This window comes from Equus asinus, chromosome 1 (genome assembly GCF_041296235.1).
Source record: "Equus asinus isolate D_3611 breed Donkey chromosome 1, EquAss-T2T_v2, whole genome shotgun sequence".
Lineage (NCBI taxonomy): Eukaryota > Metazoa > Chordata > Mammalia > Perissodactyla > Equidae > Equus > Equus asinus.
The window spans coordinates 173,696,927-173,715,800 of record NC_091790.1 but is presented as its reverse complement, the minus strand read 5'-3'; the positions used below and the strand labels follow the sequence as shown (position 1 = coordinate 173,715,800).

The window sequence follows — 18,874 nt, the reverse complement described above, 5'->3', positions numbered from 1 at the left end:
CCTTGAATTTAGATCTCCTCTAGCTTGAACAGTAACAGGTTGTCTGTCTTATCTTTTTTAAGTATCTTATTACTCCTCTCCATCACATATATTCTCATGGTAAAAACTAAAAATGCTCATTTTTAAGAATTAAAGTTCCTTTAACTGTCCTTTAAAATTTACCGGAAATTGTACATTATTTTCTGCAGGCAAGCAAAAAAAAAAAAAAAAAAAAAAAGGTTGTGTAAAACCCAAACATTTTTAGGAATTCTTTTATAGCCAAAAGCAATTAATGTCTGTATATCTTTGCTCAAGCTTAACTAATGCTATGTTGTCATCGCTTCTGTACTTTCCCTCCAAGAATCTGACTGTTCAAATAGTGTAAAAGAAAGAAAAAGTTTATTCTTAAGATAATGACTTTCTCCAACTGATTACATTTGCTATAAGATCTTTTTATATTGCATTTTCAGACTTTTACTGAACGATAATGAACATACAACTCCAAGTTTAGAAAAAAAACTGAGAAGCAAGTTTCTAATATTTAAAAATTGTAGTTTTATCATTCACACATCATCTCTCAAATATAAGGGTGCCATTTAAAAGATTCTCTTTGCTAAAAGAGCCGAATAAGCTAAGAAAAAATTTTCTCTCTAAACCATAATGTCAGGTACTCTGAGCCTGAACTGAGAAAAGTATAATTTATTTTGTCTTATTTTAAATAAAAGATATCAATGACAAAGGATAGGAATTCCCCTCTTCCTCAGGCAAAGCCGGAGGGAAAAGTACAAAGCAGATCACAGCATTCTTACTATATGACACTATAGGAATCTAAATGTATGTCACAGAAGGGGCACCAAATGAGTAAGTGGGTCTAATAAATTGCAAAACACCCCAAGAGCATCATTTATTACTTCTATTAGTAATGCTCCATAAACAGCATATATCAACTATATGAAAAAGATCAATTTGGTAGGGAAGTAAATTTCATTCTCTAATTCCCAACAGATTAGAAACTGGAAAAGCTTAACAGAGGGAAGAACTGTAAGCATTCTGCTATTAGCTATTGCTAATCAAGTAACATTTTAGAATGGAATTACAACTGACTCCAAAACAAAAAACCCTGACTCTAGATCACACATAAATCCAGACCCAAAGTGCTTATTTTCAAAAACCACTTTTTTTTTTAAGGCTTTTATGCCTCAGAGTGTTTCAACTGTTTGTGCTATTTTAAATTGTTAAACTTGTTTATAAAAAACAAATAGTCCTTGTTCATTGAGCTAAGAGATTCCTTTAAAGTCCTCAATAGGCTTGCTCAAAATTTCCGAAAGACTAACACTCAACCAAGATCCACTATTAGATTTTAAAGATTTTATTTTTTCCTTTTTCTCCCCAAAGCCCCCCCGTACATAGCTGTATATCTTTAGTTGTGGGTCCTTCTAGTTGTGGCATGTGGGATGCCGCCTCAGCGTGGCCTGACAAGCAGTGCCATGTCCACACCCAGGATTCGAACCGGCGAAACCCTGGGCTGCCGAAGCAGAGCACACGAACTTAACCACTCCGCCACAGGGCTGGCCCTAAGATTTTAAAGTCAACTTCGAAATAAAATCAGGGTTCTCCACAGAGTATCCTTGTAACCAGTACACTTTAAGTTTCCTAAAATTTAGAGAGGAAAAAATGCTTTCTCAGATAAATGTTGCCTGATTTTGCTGAGAGATTAAGTAACTGCAATTAAACAGTGACTCCTCTGGCCACAGCCACAGTTAACATGAAGTAGCGATCGAGCTAACCGGGCTTATCAGTTTCTTATTTTAGCTCAGTAGGTAGTGCAGGAATGCCTGCTATATTTGAACGACTGGTAACAGTAACACATGAGCAACTGTCCTGCTCCACTGTAACATTAAAAATGAATTTCAATGCTTATTCTCTCTCTTTTAAAAACTCTTTATAGATATCTTTACAACAACATCTCAAATGTAATAAGGATATTGGGAGAGTGCGTTTCATATTTACAACAAACAGACGTCCAGTACTGTGGTTACAAAGAATCCAATAACTCATCATCCTGTTTAGAGCAATTCTTGGGTATTCTTTAGAAAGAATATCCGGGATAAATGAGATCTTGTTATATATTCCAATCTGTCATTTCACTGGGACAGACAAAGCCTATAGAATACAAGCTTCTAGAGAAACAATCTACTATAATGCCTTAGATTGAAATAGCAGTTTACAGTCCACAAAGCACTTTCTCATTTTACCATCTCATATGAAGTTACATTCCAGTCAAGGGACCAATTCTATCACCAGGCTGGAAAGCCAAAGGCAACTATCTCAACCATACAAATATTCATTGTGCCTATTACAGTCTATTTCAGAAGTATAAACACTCCTTAAGTTGTGGTATTTGTCCAGTTGCACACTTTATGCCAATCCCATTCCAGCCCCACATCTGGACAATCACTGAGCTGTCCCGAACCATCTGACCGGTCACGTATATACCACACTATCCCTTCTTCCCCTCTGTGTTCTCCTGCTCTGAATTCCTCCATTAGCTCTACCTCAGGCAATCACCTCTGAATACACAGGAATGCTCTTTTTCCTCCCTTGTCTTTGAACTCTTGCCCCAACTGCCTCAGAAGAATCCTTCTCTCTCTCTGAGTTTCAGTTGCAAGGCAAATAATAAGCTCAGCCTTGAGTGCTGAGTGTTAGCAATACTCCCTCTGAACCAAGAGAAAAAAAAACCTTAGGTGGTGAAGTGAAATAAGAAAAGGACCACCAGTGCCATCAATCTTGGAAAGCCTTAAAAACACTCAAAGTAATCCATAATCCATGCATTCATCTTTTCAAGCATCATCACTGAGCAATGACCAGATAATGGAAATACAAAGATGAAAACATCACAGTCCCTGCTGTCAAGCTCTTCTAAGTATACTATAGAAATAACCCCTTCCAAAAGTCTCCACCAAGGTCTTGTCGTAATTAATAAATTTGGCTACTTTCCCATCAAAATACATTTTTAAATGTGTTCACTTCTATTGCTTCTTTGAATAGTACATCCAGTATTATAACAGTACTCACTTTGCTTTGAAAAGTTTTTATTCCACATGTACAAAGAGAGAATCAGCTATATAACTATTTAAACAGGATATAAACAGACTTTTGTGGACAAGCCCGGGAAGCATACCAACCAATGATAAAGTAGGCAGCACAGAACCTGGCTCATGTAAGAACTCAATAAAAGTTAATTCCTCATCCCTTCCTAGTTCTAATCAACACGTTTACATTCGATCTTATTTTTAAGATACGGCTTCTACCATGCATGGCCTTTGCTCATATGGAGCAAAATATACCTGGAAGCATTTGTGAACAAGGCAGTATATTAGAGGATGTTAATTGTTCAGCACAGAAAACAAGTGCAGAAACTGGGAGGAAAATAACTGACATGAGATTATATGTCCAAATAGTAATTGATAAGAATAATGCAACTTCAATTTTACAGGCACCTGCCTCTCCAAATGAATGAATAAACAAACCAGTGGATGAATGAATTAACTAATGACTGAACACAGTTCAGAGTCAGTGAAACGGGCTAGAACAACCAGGTATACAATATATAGCTGCCAATAGTATTTACTAGCTATGCTCAGGGCTCAATGCTAAAAGCTACCTCACTTAGAGTTCAAAATAAAACTAGGAAATAGAGATTACTCTCCTCATCTTATAAATGAGGAAAGAGTCTTTTACAAAGTAATTTGCCCAAAGTTTACAGTCTACAAAGTACTTTCTTTGTAGTACATAGTACTTTATGGAGAAAAAATATGCCAGAAAAATTGGCGATAAAGCAAATTTCTATAATGCTAAAACTATTTTCACCCTGGCTTCTCATACAAACTTAGAAATGGTTTCTACAGTTAGTGGGAGGAATATGTAAATACACAAACTTAAAATTGTGCTTAATTATTTCTAATCAATTCAAATTATGCTTCTGTGTGTTAGGTTTCATAATGCCTGACAATATTGTTCTGAAAAATTTCTCAACCAAATCTTCCTTCTATTACCCTATGCTTCCCTACATACAAGAACTTTTTCCATGTCGTAAAATCCTAAGCCCCATCCTCACAGGTAATATGAGGCCCTAAACTCCACAAATCCCTATGTTTGAAGTTCCAGTTTATGTTACACAAACTGGCTCCTAATGCTATCAAGTTTTGACTCTTAACATTCTTTATAATAAATTTACTTTACAATATGGACCAGAAGGATAGCCTTCCTTAAATTCTACCCCTAAAAAATGGATCAAAGCATACTAATATTTTGGAACATCAGTAGACATTTCAGGGTAATCTTTATACATTACAGTCGGTAAACACAACTCTTCAATCTCTTAGAAACAACTACGTGATAGATTCCAAAATCATTTCCTAAAGGACAGTATTACTGGTGAGTCATCACAACCAACTGACATAGTTTCTCATTCATTTAACAAATACATACTGAGCACACGTTAGGCCCAAACACTCACTGCTCAAGATCCTGGGGATACACATGTGGAAATCAATAAACAGAAACCTCATTAAAATAGAGTGGGGGGGCTGGCCCTGTGGTCAAGTGGTTAAGTTCACACACTCTGCTTCAGCGGCCCAGGGTTTCCCTGGTTTGGATCCTGGGCACAGACCTGGCACTGCGCATCAGGTCAAGCTGAGGTGGTGTCCCACATAGCACAACCAGAAGGGCCTACGACCAGAATATATAACTATGTATTGAGGGGCTTTGGGGAGAAGAAAAAGAAGAAAAAAATAAAGATTGGCATCTGAGCTAATATCTCTTGCCAATCTTCATTTCTTTTTCTTCTTCTTCTCCCCAAAGCCCCCCAGTACATAGTTGTATATTCTAGTTCTAGGTCCTTCTGGTTGTGCTATATGGGATGCCACCTCAGCATGGCCTGATGTGCGGTGCCAGGTCCATGCCCCGGATCCGAACCAGCAATAACCTGGGCCGCAGAAGCAGAGCACACAAACTTAACAACTTGGCCACAGGCCAGCCCCACAATCTTTAAAAAAAAAAAAAAAAATGGAGTCAGGAGGCCAAAAAGGGGGAATTCTCATGCCCTATGTCCATGGCAGAGCCCAACAGAAAGAAGACTTTTTCTTTTTGACCTGCAAAGAAGCTCAGCGAAGGAGAGACTATAACAACTCACCCAACGAAAAGCCACCACGCCTCGAAATCCCAGTCTCCTTCAAGGGACTCTTGGTTTACAATAGCCCTCCCAACTTCCTCTTCCCCTCTGTACAAGTTTCTCCTCCCCTTGCTGCTCCAGGGCTGGTACATGGCTTGCCACGGTTGCAGGTCCCGAAATGTAATTCTTTGCTGATGCCGAATAAACCCATTTTTGCTGGAGAAATAACTGGCTGTCTATTTGTTCAAGGTCAACATTTTGATGGTCCTTACAGAGATCCAGAAAAGACTCCTGATGATTCCAAGGCTGGTGAGCACACAAGTGAGTTACCGACAACTGAGCCCACTGAGCTCACTGCTTCTCTTGCCCACCCTGGAGTTCGAGGGTTAAGTCTTTTTACTGGATCCGAACTTCTGCCTTCTTTGTGTTTGAGGCTCTCCAGGCTTTATTCCAGATCTAGTTCAAGGCCTCGTCCTTTTCTGGTTAAAGCCTTGTTTGTCTGCAAGAACTCACGTGGCACTTTGGCCTGACTCTTTGATCCAGGCTATTCCTTGGAACCGCACTGGCCTTTGGTCCAATTCCTTTTGAAAATGGACTGTATCTACTGAAACTGTGCTAGCCTTCAGTCTGACTTTCAGACTGTCTCATTGGAACTGTGCCGGTCCAGCCTTTGGCCTGACTCTCTTGGCGACAGACTGTTCTTTTGGAACGGGGTAGATCAACCTTCAGTCCACCTTAATAAACAGGACTGTTCCCTTAGAACTGGTTGGTAGTAAGCCTGCAGGCTGTCTGAGCTGTTCAAGCTGTTTGAATTGCAAGCTGTTAAAGCTGTTTGAGCTGGTTAGGCTGTTTGAGAATTATTCCTGTGCTCTAGAGAAAAACCTCTAAGAAGGGATCCCAGTTACCTAAATATTTTGAAGGCACGCCCCCCTACAGGGATTCTGGCCAATTTTATGTTTAAAAACTGGTCATTCCTCATGTGCGTTTCTAACTAAATGGACCAATCCAACCAAAAGTAATTTAGAACACCAATGGCCATTGTGGGGACCTTTTGAACTCCTCAAACTTACTTTTCTTAAAATTGAATTTGATAACCATAGCTCTATAATTTCCACAACTGATTGGAACATCTATTTTGATTGCTATCTTGAGGCTTCCAAATGTTATCAGGAGTTTAAAATTGCCTCTCTGCAAAATAAAATGTTAAGATTAATTGAAGTGAAACAATTAAAAAAAGATAAAGTGGCTCCTGAGGCCTCACGTTCCCCTTCCCGGCTTCTCTGTCTCAGTCTCCTCTTCCAGTACCCTCCACCTCCTTCCTGTCTGTGCCCGGTGTACACCTCCTCCATACCCTCAGTTCCCCCATACCAACTCTCTCGCCAAACTGCCCCTTTTCCCTGAACTTCTCCCCACTCTCTCTTCCTCTTAACCTATCAGAACTTGTCCTTTTAAAATTAAGCCTTCTGAGGATCCAAATGCTAAACCCTTAATTTCTTACACTCCCTGGACTAAAGCTAAAGTGAGAGCCATAGTGAAAGATTTTCTTAAAGAAACAGAAGATCCTCACAGATTTGCTGAGGAATTTGATATAGTCATCCGAACTTATCATCCTGGTTTCTCTGACTCATATCAGTTAGTTCATATGCTTGTCAGTAAAGGCCAGGCCCAGGGTTGAATGTAAACCACTAACTGAGAAAATCCTGAAAGGTCTCTAGAACTACAACCAAGAGACCAGCTGCTGACCTGTTGTATGATGGGTCCATCACTAAACGACTTCATCAGGCAATTCCTAGGGCTTTCCCAAAGCCCAGTGACTCGAACAAAATTCAGGCTTATGCACAAAAACCTGATGAACCTGTTTGTGACTGTTATAATCAACTTTCAGACTGCTTTTAAAGAAAATTCTTGTCTTCCTTCAGATGTAGATTCCACCCGGGTAGCTTTTAACTCTATGTTTATTAAACGGCTGAACGGGGACCTTCCCTTCTAGTAAACAGGACCAGGATGGAATGGGAAACTATGTCCTCTCCAGATTTAGTTAATCTGGCAAACAGTTCTCTCATACCTAAAAGAAAGACTGCTAAAATTCTTAATCTTCAACTCCAGCAAATGAAGGACCCTAAACAAAACCAAAAACCTAGTTTCTGCTCTTATTGCAAAGAGCCAGGACATCAGAAAAGAGATTGTTACAAATTTCGGTGCTTCTAGAAGGGCCTTCAGCCCTCTAACCAGCCTTTCCAACATCCTCCAAATTCTCAGTGACAGGGCTCGGAGGAACTACGAGGGCTCTTCTCAATCTTCCCTCTTGACTGGCTTGGAGAAACATTTCTCTAGATTGGAGACATGTCTCTTTCTGTCCTGACACCTCAGCCACAGTGTCGGCGCTCAACCCCACTACTATAAAGCAGCCCCTGCCTTGGAGTACTAAAGCGGTTCAAAGAGCGGGATTCCTAATAAACATCAAAACGCTCTTGTCTCTGAAGCTAGTCCCTTCTGTTTAGGCCCTTTGAGAGACACACCCTTTTCTCCGTAGTTCCTCCACCCCATTCATTTATTAGGCTGATACTTCTCGGAAAACTATCATGCTGGATTTCTTTCTCTCAAAAGGGGGAAATAATTCTAGAATTTGACAGTAGCCATCAAAACAGTCAACCAGGTGAATTAAAGGACCCTTTTGACATCTTTTATTTCCTCCATTTCTGATGATACTAGAGCTGATTCTGGAAACACTGATCATTTGTCCCTATTAAATCAGCTACCACCCTCCTTATGGGCAAAATCTTCAACTGATATTGGTAAAATTCACAGTATACTTCCCATCAAGATTCAAAGAGATCCCTCAAAACCTCTCCCTAAAATTAATCAATACCTATAAACGAAGAAGCTCTTCAAGGTATAAAGCCCATAACAGAGGATTACAAGGCTCAGGGCCTCTTTATCCCTTGTACTAGTCCCTGTAATACTCCTATTTTATTTGTGAGAAAACCCACTGGCCAAGGGTGGAAGCTTGTCCACAACCTCCAAGCAATAAACCATACTGTTATCCCTCAAGACCCTGTTGTTTCTAACCCTCACACACCACTAACATCCATTTCCACTGGAAGCAAATTCTTTATGGCAATTGATTTATGCAGTGCATTCTTTAGTATTCCAGTTGATGAAGCCGGCCAATATCTTTTTGCCTTCACTTGGGAAGAAAAACAATTCACCTAGACAGTAACGCATCAGGGTTTTACTGAGAGCCCTTTTTATTTCTCACGAATCCTGATGGCTGATCTGGATGAGAGGAAGTGCCCTAGGTTCTACTTTGTTGCAATATATGGACAATTTGCTTCTTTGCTCTCCCTCCCAAATTTCCTCACAGGAAGACAGCATCCGCTTGCTAAAGCTTTTAGCCTTAAAGGGACACAAGGTGGCCAAAGAGACATTGCAGTTGGCCCAAACCTAGGTTCAATATTTAGGGCATCTTATATCAGAACAAGGGCTACATCCTGCTCCAGATAGGCTTCACGGTGTCCTAAGTTTCCCCAAACTAAGCATCAACTGTGAGATCTCCTCAGGCTAACTGGTTATTGCTGAAATTGGATTCCAAATTTCTCTTGTGGTCAAACCTCTGTATGTTTTACTAACAACCACCCCAACCCAATTTTATGGGAAGAACAGGACAACACAGCCTTCAAAGCCTTTTTAAAGGAGAGTTTGACGAACCCACATGCCCTTGGACATTCCAATTATCAGATTCCCTTTTTTCCTTTTTGTATATGAAAAGGAAGGGAATGCCCTTGAGGTACTCACTCCAAAACACGGGCCCACCATCAACCCACAGGGGTCAGCCACTGGACCCTGCAGCAGAGATACCCCCCCTTGCCTTAGAGCCATGACTGCCACTGCCCTTTTGGTTAAGGCCACCAAGGAAAAAGATGTGGGATCCCCTTTAACCATTTTTGTATCTCATGCTATGGAAGCCCTCCTGAATTCTCATCACACTCAACATACTTCAGTCAGCCACCTCACCTCCTACAAAATCCTTTTGTTAACTGCTCCTCACATAACTCTTTTACACTATTATAACTTTAACGTGCTACTCTTCTCCCCTCCATTACTGATGAAGTCCCTCATGACTGCTTAATGCTAACGGATCACCTCCTGACTCCTCGTGCTGATCTGTAGGAAACTCCTTTGGGTAATGCCAACTTCTCATGGTTTACTGAGGATTCTTATTTAGAGGTGACAATGGCAAATAGTGTACTGCATATGCTATTGAAACTCCTTTTGATATTGTTAAGGCAGCACCTTCACCTATGGCTACTTCGGCCCAATAGGCTGAATTATATGTACTTAGACGGGCTTGTACGTTAGCCAAGGGCAAATCTGCCAAGGTTCATACTAACAGTGGATATGCTTTTAATGTAGCTCATGATTTCAGAATGCTGTGGAAGCAACGTGGCTTCCTTACTGCCAGCAAAAATAAAATTTAAAATGGGCCCTATGTTCAGGAATTATTGGATGCTATACTTTTACCAGCCACTTGAGCTATTATTAAGATCCCAGGGCATTCTAAACTTGACTCTCTGGAAGCTAAAGGAAATCACTTTGCTGATATTTCCACAAGGAATGCCACCCTTAAAGGAACCAACAGCAGCCAAGCCTCTGTCAGTGTCCAAAGGGATATTCCCCAAATGATAACTTAGAAAAGCTGACTAGAGAGGCCCAACAACTGGCCTCGGAAAAGGAAAAACAAGATTGAAGGTTCATCGACTGTTGGTTTGATAAAAAGATAAAGCTCTGGTTTGGACCAAATTACAATCCAGTCCTATCAGAGACTCTAAAATTCCCACTCCTCACCACTGTACATGCATCAAACCATTGGTCTACTGACAAAATGACACCATTCATAAATCAATATTGGTGGGGAAATATTAAAAAGGCTGCAAAAAGTGCTTATCCTACTTGTCCCATTTGTCCAAAATACAACCCAGGGAAGCCAGTTTGTACTGCTCCCAGACATTTAAACTGCCTAATGGACCATTTGAGGTTTGGCAAATGGATTTCACACAACTTCTCCCATCTCATGGATATAAACACATTTTAGTCATGGTCTGTAAGTCTTCTCACTGGACTAAAGCCTTCCATTGCAGACAGGCTACTGCCTTGTCTGTGGCTAAAGTCATTTTGGAAAAGATTATCCCTACCCGGGGAACTCCTCTCAAACTTCATAGGGACCGAGGAACCCATTTTACTGGTCAAGTACTTCCACAAGCCTGTGCTGTTCGGCCAGTTTTACAACACTTTCACTACGCTTACCACCCTCAATCCTATGGTTTATTCAATGCCTTACAGCGTTACTAAGACTCAATTGGCAAAATCTGTAGATAACCTCCAAATACCTTGGCCAAAATTACTGCTGTTGGTGCTTCTCAATCTCAGATCCATCCCCTCTGGAACTCATAAACTCTCACCCTTGGAGACAGTCACAGGACGCCCAATGCAGCTGGCTCCTGCCTCTTTTGACCCATACCCGATAAAAGGAGATATACTCCAAAATGCAAAGACCTAATTGCTTCTAATGAAAATGACCGTGTTCTGGTAGAGCTGTCTTTTCATAGAGCACTCCAGGGAGAGAGAGACCTTAAGCATCACGCCTTGCAAACTGGAGATTTTGTCTATTGGAAAAAAACACCTCCAGAAGGACTCTCTTCAACCTCACTGGAAAGGCCCCTACCAGGTACTGTTACCTAACTCTTGTGCCGCAAAACTCCAGGGAATAGACTCTTGGATTCACATGACACACCTGAAGAAAGCACCAAACCCTGGCTAGACATGCACATCATCCAGTGACTTAAAAGTAAAGATTTCTCAGAATTGAAGCAGACACCATCCAGTGAGACAGCTTTCTCGAATGTCTGGACCAGGCCTGTTGGAATTTTGTCTGTCAAACCTTTGATGATGACATAACACTTCAGACAATTTCCAATGCCCACGACTTGATAACATATGGACTTTAGAGTACCTGAGTGTTCTTTTTACTTCTCCTTGTCACTCAAATGTGGCACAAGAGGTTTCCAATCTGTGCACCTTCCCTCTGACATGGGACATGACACCCAGGAAAGGTCCTTCCTGGCACCAAGAGACAAAAGACGGCTGAAACCAGAATAACCTGACTCTTGATCAGTGATTCTTTCAGAGAAATATCTTGATCAAAAAGGAAAAATGTGGAAATTGATAAACGGAAACTTCATTAGAATGGAGTCAGGAGGCCAAAAGGGGGAGTTCTCATATCCTATGTCCATAGCAGAGGCCAAGAGGAAGAAGAAAGACTTCCTCTTGTTGACCTGCAAGAAGCTCAGCCTATAAGAGACTACCACAACTCAACCAATGAAAAGCCACTACACTTCGAACTCCCAGTCTCCTCCAATGAACTCTTGGTTTACAATAGCCCTCTCCACTTCCTCTTCCCCTCCATAAAGGAGTTTCTCCTTCCCTTGCTGCTCAGGACTGGTACATGGCCTGCCATGGTTGCAGATCCCAAACTGCAATTCTTTGCTAATCCCAAATAAATCCATTTTTGCTAGAGAAATAATTGGCTGTCTGTTTGTTTAAAGGAAAAACACAATGAGACAAAACAAGACAAACAAGGTCCCTACTGTTGTGGAGTTTACAGTCACATGGGGGACAACTACGAAAATGCAATAAATAAATAAACAAGAACTGTATCAAACAGTGCTGAGTGCTATGCAGATAATTTAAATCTGGTGATATTACAGTAACTAGATGGTCATTTTAGACTGGGTCATCACTCAAAGCCTCTCAGAAGAAGTGAATTTAAGCACAGATGTGAACAGTAAGAAGAATACTGTGCAAAAATCAAGTAGGAAAGCATTCCGAGTGGAGGGCACAGCTAGCGCAAAAGCCATGAGGGCAGGAACAAACAAGGTATGTTTAAGAATGAGAAAGAATCACATGTCTGGAGGGTAATGACCTCGAGAAAGAGTGGTGTAAATTCAGATACAAGGGGTAGGAAGGGGTCAGAACATCAGACTATGTGACCCAGGGTAATATATTTGGATATTATTTTCAGTGAGATGGAAAGCCACTGAAGGAAGTCACATAAAATCTGGAGTTGTAGTCACTAAGAATTAGAGTCCAAACTGGAAAAAACATATACATCCATTGAGTCCATGTATTTGCTTGGTTCTACCCTCTGCATTCAGTGAAATTTATCCCAAGGCACTGAAACGGAATCCTAGAGCTAGAAAGAATTTCAAGAAATATAAAGCTATCATTGTACATGTATGGAAACTGAGGGCCTGAGGAAAAAAGCATCATTCAGATTGCTTCATTAATGGCTGAGAGAAATGTCTCCAAAAATAAGTAAGGGCAACTAAGATGTCTGGAATATATCCTAAACTCAAAGCTGACGTTAATCAGAAAATTGTCCTTTTCATGTGTTCGTAAACTAGACCACCATGAATGAGATGCATACGACCCATCATAGAATTTACGTTTTTGTGACAGCTTCTGACCTCGATCTAAAGCTGAAAAGTTAAATGAAGCACATACCTAGTAATGTCTTTAACCAATTCCATTGTTCCAAATCCCAACTGACGGTACACCACAACTTGGAGATTCATTCATCCAGTGAATGGTAAGGAACTAATATGAGCAAGGAATTATACTGGAAAATGAAGAACTCAGAGCCTAGGAGAAGCTATAAAACACGTATACAGCAAGACACACACACACACACACCTATAACTCATGCAAGGTAAAAACTGTCTACATGCTTCTCAGATAATGTACTGTGAAAGTTGGAGGAAATATCACCTTCAGTTGAAAGCATCAGAAGGCAGCATGCAAGTTAATCCCTGAAGGATGGGTGGGATTCACAAACGGGGAGAACATTTTAAACAGGCAGAGCAGGGGCAAAAGACCTAAGTAAACTGGAACCAGGCACTTGAGACGAGAAATCCAGAGTATTAACTAAATTTAGAGCAACTATTTACAATACTAAAATACTCAAAATTGAGCTGACCTAAAGTTATGTATCATTTCAGTTCAGTGATGTAAGATCTGTATTTATCATCTTAACACAAAAAAAGTTTTATAATAAAAACAACCTTAAGCCTAGGTCAGACTATTGCATTTGCTTTCCAGATGGAATGAAACATGATTTCAAAGGTCTTTGAGAACCTGCTTTTCAGGAAACAGAAAAAGAATCGGAAAATCACTTAAGTTGCTTGGTGCAAAAATGGCAAAGGTGCACATTCTAAGAAAAGGTGTTATCATGCAGTGAGGTTTTTTTGGTTTTTTTGTGTGTGTGCCAGGAAGATCGGCCCTAAACTAACATCTGTTGCCAATCTTCCTCTTTTTGCTTGAGGAAAACGGTCCCTGAGCTAACATCTGTGCCAATGTTCCTCTATTTTGTATGTGGGATGCTGCCACAGTGTGGCTTAATGAGCGTTGCATAGTTCCACACCCAGGATCCCAACTCATGAATCCTGGGCCACCGGAGTGGAGCACGTGACCTCAACCACTATGCGACAGGGCCACCCCAATCGTGCAGTGTTTTAAATTCAGCATGTAAAACCTCAGAACAGAGGGTAGATGAGAAAGTGCTATCAACACCACAGTATAAAGTGTTTTTTTTTTTTAAAGATTGGCACCTGAGCTAACAACTGTTGCCAATCTTCTTTTTTTCTCTGTTTTTTCTCCCCAAATCCCCCCAACACATAGTTGTATATTTTTTTTTAGTTGTGGCATGTGGTACGCCGCCTCAGCATGGCCTGAGAGTGGTGCCATGTCCACGCCCAGGATCCAAACCAGCGAAACCCAGGGCTGCTGAAGCAGAGCGCGTGAACTTAACCACTCGGCCACGGGGCCGGCCCCAGTAAGTGTATTTTTTAAAGACTAATCTATTCTATTGTTTTTCTTGAATAATATCCTGCATGACTGCTCCTATCTACAATTAATATTCTGCCCTTCTGGAAAAGCATTGTTTTAGGATATGAATTCACTTGAAAACTGACAAGTAGTAATATAATTCATGTTTTTTTTTAAATCTTGTTAAAGTTCATTCTATTTTCAGTAAATCATGGAATTATTTTAACACTCTTATCAACTCAAGGGCAGAACGTCAAAAATCAATTTTCAAAGCTAACCAGTGTGTTCTATTCTTAATATGTTTGTTTTCTCCCTTGTCCTTCTTAAAATTCATTTTTCATTGTAAGATTTGGTTACCTATATGAAGTTTTCTCTGTGTGGTCTAAGAGAATACTGTGGAATTCTTTTAACTTTATCCCTAAATGGCACAAGCTCAATGCAATGAAGGTCAAGCAATCCCAGATGCTGACAGTAGGGAAGTAGAACAATGAAACTAAGGCACACCATGAAAAGAACCTTAGAAGTATTTTTACTTGGAAAATTATACATACTACATATGTATGTAAATTATACATACTAGCGTTGTTCAAGTAAAGTCCTTTTCTTATATTGTTTTAAATTCCACATGATTCAGTTGTCTGAATCTGACCTGCACTTCCACATCCTCGTGCATTTGTTTGGGAGGCCCACCCTCTGTGTCCCTAAGTCAGAACCACGGACTTCTCCTCATCCTCAAGGTTCAGTTGAAGAGAAGCCTTGCCCTGCTCCACTTCGCATTATAGGAAGTTGCACCCATGTTGTAAACCCCTTATTTAGCCTGAGTTTTGCAAACTTGTGTATCTTTCCCATCACAGCACCTGTCACAGTGCCCTATGCATAGGAGGCATTCAAGAAATTTTAAAAAACAAATTGGGTTAAGCACATTTACCACAAAATATGATCACATGAGATTAGATATATCAAAGTTGTCACAGGTAATCAAGCTATTGAGAACACGCCAAGTAGATATTCAAAACAACTCTGGAACATTTTTTACCAAATTCCACAATCTTACAAGTGCAGAGCTGGGCCTGTGTCATGGAAGCCCTGACTCCTCCTGCTGCCTCACCCGGCTGCCTCACTGTGATAGCGTCCTCAGCTTCCCTGAGGAAGGAGGCCCGCGCCACCCGCAGCTCCCTAAAAGCAGCTCTAGACTCGGCTGCCTCTCCAGGGACACCTTCACCGTCACAGGAAGAGCAAGCACCATAGGTTTAGGAACTGCAAAATGAGTCCCATGAGAACCCACTTAGATTTCCCTGCAAGGGGAAGTTCCACCATGGGAGGGCCCAGTGACCCCACTCCTCCTACCTTCTCACAGAAATAGCAGAGAGGTGGCTGCTCTCTGTGTGCTTCTCCTTTCACCTTCCTTTATGACTAAAATGTGCATAAAACCACACTGAAAACAGAAGTCCAAGAGTCACTAGGGAAAACAGCCTCAGGCTCCCTCTATCACGTGGCTGGTGAGGTTCAGCCCAGATGGCACGCTCATCTTTATATTTTCTCTATCTTTTATAAGTTCAGTGAGAAATGGCCCTATACAAATCAACAAAGGTATCTGTGAGACACGCTGGATTTAAAGCTGCTGGGAGATCTAAGTATTTTCTTCCTTGAAAACTACACATTTTCCCAGTAGGTATTTTGCTTCTTGCCAGTTCTGCATAAAGCATTGGTATGTGGCACTTAAGGGCACATGCACACATATACACACACCAAGGATTATTCAACCTACTTTAAGAAAGTGGTAAACAAAATTTGTGTTCCAAAATAAAAATTTTTAATGTGTATTAAATGACAAATGCATTTTTTAAAACCCTACAATGAATTTTTTGGAAGAAAAAAATCAAACCCACTTATCAATAAATATAGGATTACCTTACCACATATATTCAAACAACTTCTTAAAGTTAGAGGACTTCGGGATTAGAGGGTATCTTGGAGGTATATTTGCCTAAAGCAAGGAAGACAGTATTGTGACAAGCAGCCACTCTAAGAGATGAACAGCCACAAAGCCACGGTCTCTGAGATAACTGAATCCAAGGGCTGAGCAGCACCTATTAAAGTAGTAAGATGACTCTAAGGTGCAAAATCCTATCTGCCTCCAAGGGATACTATGAAATAAATGTAAATAGAACATGAGTTTAAGTTAAAGTAATCAAGATGTCTGAGGTATAGTGTTTAAAAGCAAAATTGTCTAATAAAATCAGTATATTATCTCAAGTGTTCTAAACATTGTTTTAGTGCAGTTTAAATAACACACAGGAAAACGCATTTCCAGACGTGGACTCCCAGAGAACGTAAATCACACACTAGGGAGAATATACATATATATACACACGCGTATTACCTATACATACACATATATATTCAGGACTGTAAGGACTTCCCAAAGCACTGTGAAATTTTTTTTTTAAAACCCATCTAACTTGAGTGCGACCTCTATTTCTACACTTCAAGGACTGCAACCCTTCCCGCAAAATATACTTCGTGTTTCTGAATTGTCTCTGGCGTGTTACAGGTGGTGTGGGTTTTCCCTGTGGTTGCTTTTCCAGGATTCAGTTGGCCGCTCGCAGGTTTATTAACATCCTGTTCCAATTACCCTCTGCAGTTCCGACCGCGGACCCGAGCCTCGGGGGGCTCCCGCGCATGTGGAGCTTTCTCTAGGCTTCTGGACGGGACGAGCGAGTAGAGCCTCATGCCGGGGGAGAACGGGGACAGAGCCCTGAAAAGCCCCATACATTCCCGACTCCCCTCTCTCCTTTTGTCCCGTTGACACTCGGTTTGCTAACCTGACACGTCATCCACACCCCTGATGGCACCTTCGGGAATCCCTCTCCCGGTCTAATCAGCGCAACACGGCCCTCCCTGCCAACCCGAGGGCTCAAGCCGGGGCCCCCGGGGGGCGCCTCCAGGCAGTCCCGGGGCCCGGCCGGGGTCGGCTCCTTTTGGGGGCCTCCCCGCAGGCAGCGTCCCCGGGGCGCCCGCGGCCGGCCGGGTCCCACGGCACTTCGGACGTTGGCCACGCCAGCCGAGGGCGGTGGGGAAGGCCACGGGCCGCCTCCAGGGAGCCCTTGCCGGTCGCGCGCACACCCTGAGGGGCGGCCGCGGGGACTCCCTCCCTGCCGACATGCTTCCGCCCCCGTCGCCGCCGCCGAGCCCGGGAGGGCGGCCGGCCCGGGCCGAGACGCTGTCGCCGCCTGCTGGGCCCGCCTCGCGGCGTGTGCGCGGCGCGGCTCCTCGTTCGAGGGGCCGCGGGGCCGGGCAGGCCGCCGGCCGCCTCCGCACGCCCCGGCACCCCCGCCGCCCGGCCTCGCCACCCGGCCCCGCCACCTGAGGCACCGCGTCCCCGGCGGGCGGCCGCGGGCGGCCGGTGCGCGGGCCCTGGCGCGGCCCCGAGCGCGCGCCCGGCCGCCCGCCCCCGCCGGCCGCGGCCCCGCGCGAGTTGCACTAACTTTCCGGGGCGGGGGAGGGGCGAGCGCCGCGGGCCGGCTGCCGGCCTTACCTGTGCTCAAGTTGTCGTTGATTTTCAAGGGCACCCGCAGGATGTAGACGAGGAAGAGCACGATGAAGAACCACACGGTCCAGAGATAAGTCCACGACCAGACGATGCAGGACTTGAGCTGCTCCAGAAAGCCCGTGCCCGCTTCAGCCATTTTTCGGCGCTGCTCTCTGCTGCCGCGGCTCTCGGTGTCTGCCGGGATGATTCACCGGCCCGGAGGCGCCGCTCGCGCCGCCGCCGCCGCCGCTGCACGGGCGCCCCCGGAGCCCGCCCGCCGCCCGGCTCTCGGGCGCGGCGGGAAATCGCGCGCCGACCGCGGGCGCGCTCGCCTTCGCTTCCCCAGCCTTCCTGCTGAGTCTGTGAAGGCCCCCCAAGTGGCCTTCGTGAAGGGATCACGTGGCCTCTGCCCCCTCGCATTCCGATGCCATTTATATTGATCATGGTAATATTTAGAAAGACAGGCGAAGTGGCGCGCTGAGGGACACGGGACATACTAATGATAACTCAAGTATCTTGAGGGTTTCCTGTGGCCAGGCGCTGTTCCAAAATCTGTATAATCTCTTTTAATCCCTTCAGCAATCCCCGATATATAGATAGGGAAACTGAGGCACAAAGCGATTGGGTAGTTTACCTTAATCTCGAGCCACAATTCGGTTGCAGTATGATGGATGCCGGGCTCCGAGGTCTTGAACCCAACACTCTACTCTTTTTCTCTCAGAATTCAAGTTCAGAGGGATGAATAAACCCGGGCAACTAGAAAAATAGAGATGTGCTCCTGTCACAGGTTAATAGGCCTGAAGATAAATCACTCTATTAAGCAAGATTTGGATTTGCACACTCTATTTAGCTTTGTTTTGTCTTCCTTGAAGCAGCACAGAGGATTTCCAAAGAAATATTGACAAGAGGAATGTTTATCCTCCAATTTTTGGGGCAATCACAGTTCGAACAACTTTTAGTCTGTTTTTAATATAAACAATTCTCCGGGATAATTTTGGCTTATTCTGTCCTGGCTACTTGAAACAAGACGTACGTTATAAACGTTTTTGTCTGTGCTGAATAAAATGCGTTGCCTTTGCCAAATGAAATTCTAAAGTTTGTTTCTCTCCATAAATAATTTCACTTTCTGTGTGTTATACGGTAAGGAAGCAACTGCTGGTTATTCAATCTACGGCAAAGACATTTTTAGAATTCTGAGCATTCAGCGGAATCTTTTATTATAAATTTTGTTTTGCTTACCTGTAGTTTCCTCCATACTAAAACAAGCTCCTTTAATTTTTTACATGTAGGACCTGCTTATGACGTACATA

At 42.8% G+C, this 18,874-nt stretch overlaps 1 protein-coding gene across 7 annotated transcripts in view; it reads right to left on the bottom strand.

The window, feature by feature from the left end:
* ST7 (suppression of tumorigenicity 7) overlaps positions 1–17,854 on the bottom strand; it is a 250,563-nt gene extending 232,709 nt beyond the window's left edge. For 4 of the 7 annotated variants that reach the window (XM_044762524.2, XM_044762587.2, XM_070512249.1 and 1 more), the window contains exon 1: positions 17,571–17,854. In XM_044762524.2, coding sequence (XP_044618459.1) covers positions 17,571–17,721 — 151 coding nt within the window. In that variant the 5' untranslated portion in view covers positions 17,722–17,854. Of the gene's footprint in view, positions 1–16,667; positions 16,732–17,570 lie in introns of those variants that run through there. The other 3 variants (XM_070512340.1, XM_070512329.1, XM_070512269.1) reach the window with 3 other exon arrangements.
* Between the last annotated feature and the right edge of the window lie 1,020 nt (positions 17,855–18,874).